Source organism: Notolepis coatsorum, assembly GCF_963971535.1.
Source record: "Notolepis coatsorum genome assembly, chromosome: 3".
NCBI lineage: Eukaryota > Metazoa > Chordata > Actinopteri > Aulopiformes > Paralepididae > Notolepis > Notolepis coatsorum.
In genome coordinates, this window is record NC_140167.1 from 175,101,545 (window position 1) to 175,113,963 (window position 12,419).

General features: G+C 52.3%; 1 protein-coding gene across 2 annotated transcripts in view; it reads left to right on the forward strand.

The window, feature by feature from the left end:
* Nucleotides 1-10,131: 10,131 nt before the first annotated feature.
* Nucleotides 10,132-12,419, forward strand: part of rftn2 (raftlin family member 2) — an 84,499-nt gene continuing 82,211 nt past the window's right edge. For both annotated transcript variants that reach the window (XM_084310046.1, XM_084310047.1), the window contains exon 1: nt 10,132-10,680. In XM_084310046.1, the coding sequence (XP_084166172.1) occupies nt 10,542-10,680 (139 nt within the window). In that variant the 5' untranslated portion in view covers nt 10,132-10,541. The remainder of the gene's footprint in view (nt 10,681-12,419) is intronic.

The window sequence follows — 12,419 nt, forward strand, 5'->3', positions numbered from 1 at the left end:
GTGTCTATGTTGTGAAAGAGAGAGAGAGAGAGGGAGAGAGAGAGAGAGAGGGAGAGAGAGAGAGAGACAGAGACAGAGACAGAGAGACAAGGGGCGTGGTTGTCTCACCACAACCTTGTCTCACCACCACCACCTTGTCTCACCACCACCACCTTGTCTCACCACCACCACCACCACCTTGTCTCACCACCACCACCTTGTCTCACCACCACCACCACCATGTCTCACCACCACCTTGTCTCACCACCACCACCACCATGTCTCACCACCACCTTGTCTCATCACCACCTTGTCTCACCACCACCTTGTCTCACCACCACCTTGTCTCACCACCACCTTGTCTCATCACCACCTTGTCTCACCACCACCTTGTCTCATCACCACCTTGTCTCACCACCACCTTGTCTCACCACCACCTTGTCTCACCACCACCTTGTCTCACCACCACCTTGTCTCATCACCACCTTGTCTCACCACCACCACCACCTTGTCTCACCACCACCTTGTCTCACCACCACCATGTCTCACCACCACCTTGTCTCACCACCAGAAGAAGAAGATCCTTAGGAACTTCTACTCATGTACAATAGAGAGCATCCTGACTGGCAACATCACCTCCTGGTTTGGGAATAGCACTGCACAAGACCGTAGCAGACTACAAAGAGTGACACGTTCAGCCGAACGCACAATTGGAGGGGGGCTTCCCACCCTCCAGAACATTTACAACAAGCGGTGCAAGGGGAAGGCTAAGAGAATTATTAAGGACTCGAGCCACCCGAACAACTGCCTCTTTGAACTGCTGCGGTCAGGCAAGCGATACCGGAGTCTTAAGGCGAGCACAGAAAGACTCAGAAGAAGCTTCTATCCCCAGGCCATCAGGCTGCTAAACGAACAATAAACACTATGCAACAACCATCAAATGCACACAGCACACACATCCACACGCACACACTCACTTAAACAAACAACACACTGCAGCACCCACTCTCCACACTTTAGATCACACAAACACACTTTATATTTATTGATAAAGGATTTGCACTACAACTCGTACACCTACTGTAAATTGTACCTAAATTGCACCTCATCCCATTTCTGCCTTGCACTATATAGTATTGTATATTAGTACACTGCACAGTATTGTATATTATATGGTAACTCAGTTACGTCTATTCTGCATCGAACATTGTACATATGTCTATACTGAACACTGTGACCTCATTTTTTTTTTTTTACTTCTAATTTACATGCTATACTATGTTATTTTATTTCATACTTATCTTGTCTTGCACAGTCTCTGGAGCGTAACAGTAAGAAGCATTTTGTATAAAAGTATTCTGTACTTCTGTATGACAACTATTAAAGAAACTTGAACTTGAAACACCACCTTGTCTCATCACCACCTTGTCTCACCACCACCTTGTCTCACCACCACCTTGTCTCACCACCACCACCACCACCTTGTCTCACCACCACCTTGTCTCACCACCACCTTGTCTCACCACCACCTTGTCTCACCACCACCACCACCCCCTTGTCTCACCACCACCTTGTCTCACCACCACCTTGTCTCACCACCACCACCACCTTGTCTCACCACCACCACCTTGTCTCACCACCACCACCACCATGTCTCACCACCACCTTGTCTCATCACCACCTTGTCTCACCACCACCTTGTCTCACCACCACCTTGTCTCACCACCTTGTCTCACCACCACCTTGTCTCACCACCACCTTGTCTCATCACCACCTTGTCTCACCACCACCACCACCTTGTCTCACCACCACCTTGTCTCACCACCACCATGTCTCACCACCACCTTGTCTCACCACCACCTTGTCTCACCACCACCTTGTCTCACCACCACCTTGTCTCATCACCACCTTGTCTCACCACCACCTTGTCTCACCACCACCACCACCTTGTCTCACCACCACCTTGTCTCACCACCACCTTGTCTCACCACCACCATGTCTCACCACCACCTTGTCTCACCACCACCTTGTCTCACCACCACCTTGTCTCACCACCACCTTGTCTCACCACCACCACCACCACCACCTTGTCTCACCACCACCTTGTCTCACCACCACCTTGTCTCACCACCACCCCCTTGTCTCACCACCACCTTGTCTCACCACCACCTTGTCTCACCACCACCTTGTCTCACCACCACCTTGTCTCACCACCCCCTTGTCTCACCACCACCTTGTCTCACCACCACCTTGTCTCACCACCCCCTTGTCTCACCACCACCTTGTCTCACCACCACCTTGTCTCACCACCACCTTGTCTCACCACCACCTTGTCTCACCACCACCTTGTCTCACCACCACCTTGTCCCATCACCACCTTGTCTCACCACCACCACCACCTTGTCTCACCACCACCTTGTCTCACCACCACCACCACCTTGTCTCACCACCACCTTGTCTCACCACCACCTTGTCTCACCACCACCTTGTCTCACCACCACCACCTTGTCTCACCACCACCTTGTCTCATCACCACCTTGTCTCACCACCACCTTGTCTCACCACCCCCTTGTCTCACCACCACCTTGTCTCACCACCCCCTTGTCTCACCACCCCCTTGTCTCACCACCACCTTGTCTCACCACCACCTTGTCTCACCACCACCTTGTCTCACCACCACCTTGTCTCACCACCCCCTTGTCTCACCACCACCTTGTCTCACCACCACCTTGTCCCACCACCACCTTGTCTCACCACCACCACCACCTTGTCTCACCACCACCTTGTCTCACCACCACCTTGTCTCACCACCCCCTTGTCTCACCACCACCTTGTCTCACCACCACCTTGTCTCACCACCACCACCTTGTCTCACCACCACCACCACCTTGTCTCACCACCACCTTGTCTCACCACCACCTTGTCTCACCACCACCTTGTCTCACCACCACCCCCTTGTCTCACCACCACCTTGTCTCACCACCACCTTGTCTCACCACCACCTTGTCTCACCACCACCCCCTTGTCTCACCACCACCTTGTCTCACCACCACCCCCTTGTCTCACCACCACCTTGTCTCACCACCACCTTGTCTCACCACCACCTTGTCTCACGACCACCTTGTCTCACCACCACCTTGTCTCACCACCACCTTGTCTCACCACCACCCCCTTGTCTCACCACCACCTTGTCTCACCACCACCTTGTCTCACCACCACCACCACCTTGTCTCACCACCACCTTGTCTCACCACCACCTTGTCTCACCACCACCACCACCTTGTCTCACCACCACCTTGTCTCACCACCACCTTGTCTCACCACCACCTTGTCTCACCACCACCACCTTGTCTCACCACCACCACCACCTTGTCTCACCACCACCTTGTCTCACCACCACCTTGTCTCACCACCCCCTTGTCTCACCACCACCTTGTCTCACCACCACCTTGTCTCACCACCACCACCACCTTGTCTCACCACCACCTTGTCTCACCACCCCCTTGTCTCACCACCACCCCCTTGTCTCACCACCACCTTGTCTCACCACCACCTTGTCTCACCACCACCTTGTCTCACCACCACCACCACCTTGTCTCACCACCACCTTGTCTCACCACCCCCTTGTCTCACCACCACCCCCTTGTCTCACCACCACCTTGTCTCACCACCACCTTGTCTCACCACCACCCCCTTGTCTCACCACCACCCCCCTTGTCTCACCACCACCTTGTCTCACCACCACCTTGTCTCACCACCACCACCTTGTCTCACCACCACCCACCACCTTGTCTCACCACCACCTTGTCTCACCACCACCTTGTCTCACCACCCCCCTTGTCTCACCACCACCTTGTCTCACCACCACCTTGTCTCACCACCACCACCACCTTGTCTCACCACCACCTTGTCTCACCACCCCCTTGTCTCACCACCACCCCCTTGTCTCACCACCACCTTGTCTCACCACCACCTTGTCTCACCACCACCACCCCCTTGTCTCACCACCACCTTGTCTCACCACCCCCTTGTCTCACCACCACCTTGTCTCACCACCACCTTGTCTCACCACCACCACCTTGTCTCACCACCACCTTGTCTCACCACCCCCTTGTCTCACCACCACCTTGTCTCACCACCACCTTGTCTCACCACCCCCTTGTCTCACCACCACCTTGTCTCACCACCCCCTTGTCTCACCACCACCTTGTCTCACCACCACCTTGTCTCACCACCACCTTGTCTCACCGCCCCCTTGTCTCACCACCACCACCCCCTTGTCTCACCACCACCTTGTCTCACCACCACCTTGTCTTACCACCCCCTTGTCTCACCACCACCTTGTCTCACCACCACCACCCCCTTGTCTCACCACCACCTTGTCTCACCACCACCCCCTTGTCTCACCGCCCCCTTGTCTCACCGACCCCTTGTCTCACCACCACCTTGTCTCACCGCCCCCTTGTCTCACCACCACCTTGTCTCACCACCCCCTTGTCTCACCACCCTTGTCTCACCACCACCTTGTCTCACCACCACCACCCCCTTGTCTCACCACCACCTTGTCTCACCACCACCCCCTTGTCTCACCACCACCCCCTTGTCTCACCACCACCTTGTCTCACCACCACCTTGTCTCACCACCACCACCTTGTCTCACCACCACCACCACCTTGTCTCACCACCACCTTGTCTCACCACCACCTTGTCTCACCACCCCCTTGTCTCACCACCACCTTGTCTCACCACCACCTTGTCTCACCACCACCACCACCTTGTCTCACCACCACCTTGTCTCACCACCCCCTTGTCTCACCACCACCCCCTTGTCTCACCACCACCTTGTCTCACCACCACCTTGTCTCACCACCACCACCCCCTTGTCTCACCACCACCTTGTCTCACCACCCCCTTGTCTCACCACCACCTTGTCTCACCACCACCTTGTCTCACCACCACCACCTTGTCTCACCACCACCTTGTCTCACCACCCCCCTTGTCTCACCACCACCTTGTCTCACCACCACCTTGTCTCACCACCCCCTTGTCTCACCACCACCTTGTCTCACCACCACCTTGTCTCACCACCACCTTGTCTCACCACCACCTTGTCTCACCACCACCTTGTCTCACCACCACCTTGTCTCACCACCCCCTTGTCTCACCGCCCCCTTGTCTCACCACCACCACCCCCTTGTCTCACCACCACCACCACCTTGTCTCACCACCACCTTGTCTTACCACCCCCTTGTCTCACCACCACCTTGTCTCACCACCACTGCCCCCTTGTCTCACCACCACCTTGTCTTACCACCCCCTTGTCTCACCACCACCTTGTCTCACCACCACCACCCCCTTGTCTCACCGCCCCCTTGTCTCACCGACCCCTTGTCTCACCACCACCTTGTCTCACCGCCCCCTTGTCTCACCACCACCTTGTCTCACCGCCCCCTTGTCTCACCACCCTTATCTCACCACCACCTTGTCTCACCACCACCACCCCCTTGTCTCACCACCCCCTTGTCTCACCACCACCACCCCCTTGTCTCACCACCCCCTTGTCTCACCACCACCACCCCCTTGTCTCACCACCCCCTTGTCTCACCACCACCTTGTCTCACCGCCCCCTTGTCTCACCACCCCCTTGTCTCACCGCCCCCTTGTCTCACCACCACCTTGTCTCACCACCACCTTGTCTCACCGCCACCTTGTCTCACCACCACCACCTTGTCTCACCACCACCTTGTCTCACCACCCCCTTGTCTCACCACCACCTTGTCTCACCACCACCTTGTCTCACCACCCCCTTGTCTCACCACCACCTTGTCTCACCACCCCCTTGTCTCACCACCACCTTGTCTCACCACCACCTTGTCTCACCACCACCTTGTCTCACCACCCCCTTGTCTCACCACCACCACCACCTTGTCTCACCACCACCTTGTCTCACCACCACCTTGTCTCACCACCCCCTTGTCTCACCACCACCTTGTCTCACCACCACCTTGTCTTACCACCCCCCTTGTCTCACCACCACCTTGTCTCACCGCCCCCTTGTCTCACCGCCCCCTTGTCTCACCGCCCCCTTGTCTCACCACCACCTTGTCTCACCACCACCTTGTCTCACCGCCCCCTTGTCTCACCACCCCCTTGTCTCACCACCACCTTGTCTCACCACCACCTTGTCTCACCACCACCTTGTCTCACCACCACCACCCCCTTGTCTCACCACCCCCTTGTCTCACCACCACCACCCCCTTGTCTCACCACCACCACCCCCTTGTCTCACCACCCCCCTTGTCTCACCACCACCACCCCCTTGTCTCACCACCACCACCCCCTTGTCTCACCACCACCACCCCCTTGTCTCACCACCACCACCCCCTTGTCTCACCACCACCACCCCCTTGTCTCACCACCACCACCCCCTTGTCTCACCACCACCACCACCCCCTTGTCTCACCACCCCCTTGTCTCACCACCCCCTTGTCTCACCACCCCCTTGTCTCACCACCACCTTGTCTCACCGCCCCCTTGTCTCACCACCCCCTTGTCTCACCGCCCCCTTGTCTCACCACCACCTTGTCTCACCACCACCTTGTCTCACCGCCCCCTTGTCTCACCACCACCTTGTCTCACCACCACCACCCCCTTGTCTCACCACCACCTTGTCTCACCACCACCTTGTCTCACCACCACCACCCCCTTGTCTCACCACCACCACCACCCCCTTGTCTCACCACCCCCTTGTCTCACCACCCCCTTGTCTCACCACCCCCTTGTCTCACCACCACCTTGTCTCACCGCCCCCTTGTCTCACCACCCCCTTGTCTCACCGCCCCCTTGTCTCACCACCACCTTGTCTCACCACCACCTTGTCTCACCGCCCCCTTGTCTCACCACCACCTTGTCTCACCACCACCTTGTCTCACCGCCCCCTTGTCTCACCACCCTTGTCTCACCACCACCTTGTCTCACCACCACCTTGTCTCACCACCACCTTGTCTCACCACCACCTTGTCTCACCACCACCTTGTCTCACCACCACTGCCCCCTTGTCTCACCACCACCACCCCCTTGTCTCACCACCACCTTGTCTCACCACCACCTTGTCTCACCACCACCTTGTCTCACCACCACCTTGTCTCACCACCACCTTGTCTCACCACCACCTTGTCTCACCACCACCTTGTCTCACCACCACTGCCCCCTTGTCTCACCACCACTGCCCCCTTGTCTCACCACCACCACCCCCTTGTCTCACCACCACCTTGTCTCACCACCACCTTGTCTCACCACCACCTTGTCTCACCACCACTGCCCCCTTGTCTCACCACCACCACCCCCTTGTCTCACCACCACCTTGTCTCACCACCACCTTGTCTCACCACCACTGCCCCCTTGTCTCACCACCACCTTGTCTCACCACCACCTTGTCTCACCACCACTGCCCCCTTGTCTCACCACCACCACCCCCTTGTCTCACCACCACCTTGTCTCACCACCACCTTGTCTCACCACCACTGCCCCCTTGTCTCACCACCACCGCCCCCTTGTCTCACCACCACTGCCCCCTTGTCTCACCACCACCGCCCCCTTGTCTCACCACCACTGCCCCCATGTCTCACCACCACCGCCCCCTTGTCTCACCACCACCGCCCCCTTGTCTCACCACCGCTGCCCAGGGGTGCAGTCGTAATATGGGCGAAGGCCAAACGCCCGCTCACGCGCGCTCCCGCACACGCGCGCACGTGCATACATGTTCCCTCGGTTGCACACAGAACAGATGATACACCTTGTCTCATCCTTCCAGTCGGTAGATCAAGCAACCCCCCACCTACAGGGCTTGTATTTGGTTGTCGGTATCCTATTATTATGCAAAGTCTAGGTGATAAGTGCCGCGACGAGTCATTTTTGTGTCGTCGCGCCGGCACTTATCACCTAGACTTTGCATAATAATAGGATGCGTGCACTTCGGCCTCAGTGACGAAGCCCAAACGTCGTTTGACCGCGTATGCCCAGCACTGCACCCCTGCCGCTGCCCCTTAGTGCAAAGCGACTTTGAGTCCTATAGAAAAGCACCATAAATGTAACTTATTATGATTATTAAATCCCCTGCATCTGCCCAGGGCATAAACACAGAGAGATGTACATAATGTTCTCTAAACTGGGAGATGAGGGGGAGGCCAACGTGGTACCAGTAAAGCACAGGAAGCAGCATGATATACAGGACTTAACCCCAGCTGTGATTCCACATGCATGAGAGTGTGCAGGTTTAGGCCTGTCTGTCCATTACTAATGAAAGCCCTAATGGGGAGCGTTAGCGTGGCAGCCTGCTGAGGGTGTCTGTGTTTGGGTCTGGGCTTTTAATGGCCCTGAGCGGATACAAATGGAGGGGGGGGGGGCTGAGTAACCCTAACCCTAACAGAGGTCAGAGGTATGGGGGGGGGGGGTGTATGTGTGATCGGATGAACAGAACACATGGCTGGGGGGGGGGGTCAAAACGATAGACCATTGCAGCTCTATAGCCACATGGACTCCATTACCTCTCAACACTGGCAGTGGTCAGGAAGGTTGTGTGTGGGGAGGGGGGGGTGGGGGTGATGACATATGCCACCTTATCCCAATAAGCTACAGACCAGAGGACACACCAACCAGCCCCCGCAGTGATTTCCCATGGAGGCGTCAGTCGGGGTTTGGGTTACACAAAGATCACAAGTCAAAAAGCTGCTATATCCTTATGGTCTAACATGACCTATTGATGACTGGTAATTATGAGAAGGAGAGAGGGTTGAGAGCAATGCAAATGGGAAGGCATGAACAAAATGCCTACTCATAGATATTAGTATTCTCTTCTCCCAACTTAGTGCATGTTTGTATACCCAACTTAATCCCCTGTACGTTGTATATTACTATTGCACTTTACTGTTACATTTGCACTCTGGTTGGATGACAAACCTCTTTTCGTTGTTCTGTACTTGTGCTGTATGATGACAATACAATTCTTGATTAATTGAAAAATGGAGGACCCTGATGTAAACAAGACGAAAGTCTTTTTCTGGTCTTCATCCTCTTAGCAGTTAGTATTGAGCTGTACTGTATTGTACCCATTCTGCAATCTGTTAATAAAGTTTTCAATCAATCAATCAATCAATCAACATTTTAATCTAATTTAATCTCTTTGTTGACACATTTTTGTCTGTCGTCTATTGCTCCTATTTCATTTGATAGTCAGTGTGTGCACCCTACTGCACAGCTTTCTACCAATTACCTCCAGTGGCCCAAGAGCACTTATTGCAGTTAAATAAAAGGCAACAACATCTTTCTCATAATTGGATCTGCCTCAATGTTGAAGGGCATTCTTCAAAACATTTCTAAATTAAAACCCAACAGGCATGAATGAATGAAAACTTTATTTAACAGATTACAGAATGGGTACAATACTGTACGGCTCAATACACACAATTGTTAAGGGGATGCAGACCAGAGAAAGACGTTTGTCTTGTTTACATCAGGGTCCCCTATTTTCAATTCATAGTGATCAATGACATACACAACATCATGACATTTATGGCATAGGGACATACATGACATACCCTCCTGATGAATTGAAAATGGGGGACCCTGATGTAAACAAGACGAAAGTCTTTCTCTGGTCTGCATCCCCTTAATTAACAATTGTGTGTATTGAGCTGTACTGTATTGTACCCATTCTGCAATCTGTTAATAAAGTTTTCAATCAATCAATCAAAACCGGTATACTGTTACATTTGTCGCATATATGATATGCAAATATAGACACGGCACGGGCCTTACAATTTAAAGCCTAGTCAGACAGACTGCAAAACAAACCACCATAAAAAAAACATGTCTAGTTTATCCAGTTCATATTTTATTAAAAAATGTTGTTGTTGCTGGGAAATCTTCGGTCTTTTCCGCCAGTAACGAGGAAGGATAATCGTTGCTCCCCAAATCACATCCTCATCACCCATTCACCCGCGCCTCCCCCCCCCCCCCCCACCCCCACCCCTCCCTCCCAGTAGCGGCCACGCTTTGCCCCCACTTTTTTTTTAACTGGCTTGTTATTCTGCATTTCTGAAACTCGCTGGCTCGGGTGAATGCAACAACGTTTCGATGATTATCTTTTCCGTTTGCAATCCATCTATTTGAAACAACGTGACCGGAAAACACAGGATATACTGACACCAACTTTTTTTTGTTGGTCCCAAACTTTTCTCAAGAGAGCGCTCCTCGATCCAGACGCGCGGCACGACTTCAGCGGGAGAGGAGGGATTTCCTAAAACATCCGCTCTAATAAATTGTGCCCTACATTCATATACTTTTCGCCGTTATTCGGTGGAGCTTTCGTTGCCATTCACTGTGATTATCCGGGGGGCACTCCGAGGGATTAACAGGGTGATGACCTGGGGGATGGAGGAGCGATCCCGTTAACTTCACCGCCGAAAGGGAAGCTCTTCTTCGTGGCAGAGAGCCGGGGCTCCTCCCGTGTTCCGAGCGTCTCTCGCCGGGCCGTGTGACCTGGACACCCCGCCACAGGAGCCATGGGCTGCGGCTTGCGGAAACTGGAAGACCCGGAGGACAGTAGCCCCGGGAAGATCTACTCCACTTTGAAAAGAGCGCAAGTGGAGACCAAGACAGACACCGTGTATGAATACGTGCTGCTCGACTTCAGTTTGGAAGGTAGGCTATCAATGATAATAATCCGGTATGATAGCCTATCATACCGGATAATCAAAACTGTCCCGTTTTTGGAAGGTAAACTATCATAAGAATATCAAAACGGTCTAGTTTTGGAAGGTTTGCTGACATAAGAATATCAAAACGGTCTAGTTTTGGAAGGTTTGCTATCATAAGAATATCTTAAGACTATCCCCACATTGACTGAGTTGATTGCAGTTCATGAATGAATGAAAACTTTATTAACAGATTGTAGAATGGGTATGGGTACAATACAGTACGGCTCAATACACACAATTGTTAAGGGGATGCAGACCCAGAGAAAGACGTTTGTCTTGTTTACATCAGGGTCCCCCATTTTCAATTCATAGTGAATGGATGTCATGGATGTCTATTTGCAACAATGGGACTGTTTTGCCCCCTTCTAATTGTTACTCACGACATAGACTAGGCAGAATTTCAGAAAATGTGCTTGTATAAAGTGCTGAAGGCATTTCGTGTTTATTTTTGGTACACAACATTTCTAGGGGTATTAAGGAGTGCTGAATCCAAATTTGCTGTATACCAAGCTCAAAAATGTCAAATAAGGCCACAAAATTGAGAAATCCAACATGGCCGCCAGCACCAGGCCCTCTCTCCACAAAAACAGGTGCTAAACCCACAGTTTTTATTCTACTGACATGAAACTTTGCACAGAACATCTGCACCTATGGAGGAAGAGAGTAGGAATATAGCTGGGGTGCAACCATGAGTAACAGGGTGTTTTTGACTGTCTAACTGTAATCTTTGTATAGGTGAGGATAAAAAAATGACATTTATTCAGTGTTTGCAGGAATACGACAGCAATTTGGTAATAACTGTACAGTGTAGGACACCAACATTAGAATCCCCCAAGTCTTAGCTTTCTTCAGGCACCAAGTTTATGCAAGTAGCTCTTATAGCTCTGGATATATAAGCATTTTAATGTAAGCATGCTGTTTTAGGCGAATTTTCAAAAAATAAATGGTGGGGCTTAATGAGTTAAGTGTGACTACACAAGGTACAAACCTGAATTAAATGTGCTTTTGTAAGTTTTCTTACATACATCAACAAGGACGTAGTCACACCGGAGATTCAAGAATCCATACTTGGCGCAGAACACCTTGGACAGGCACAACTGAACATGTTTGTGGACAAACGTTTGTGTGAACCTCCAGATAGTGACCAGCACCTGAACCTGAAATCACCCATTCGAAAGAACAAAGCCAAGACATTTGCCTCTTTGTATGAAGTTGTGCAACTTTCCAAGAACAAGCAAAACACCATCAAAGTGGACAGGCAGATTCTACAAAGGCTCATCACAGCTTACAGAGCAGGTCGTAAGGTAGACCATGACAATATCCTCCAGCATGAGCTCAAGCCCATCACGCCATCTCTGGCCACAACTAACGGGAGTCTACATTCCACCAACAAGTCTGTGTTAGCAAATATACTGACGAAACAAGTTAAAACCCCTGCAGATCTTACCCTTCAGGGACCCAGCTGCCTGGTCATTGATGGCCAAGCTCTGGTAATGGCACTCGGAAAGCCACCTGACACTACAACATTTGGTGACTATGCCAACAAGTTCACTGACACTGTGTTGAAGATGGGAGCAAAATACCAGAGGGTAGATGTCGTCTTTGACAGATACCATGACCAATCCATCAAAACAGGCACAAGGGTGAAACGCAAACAGCGCCACAGACCAGTATGTCGTGAAA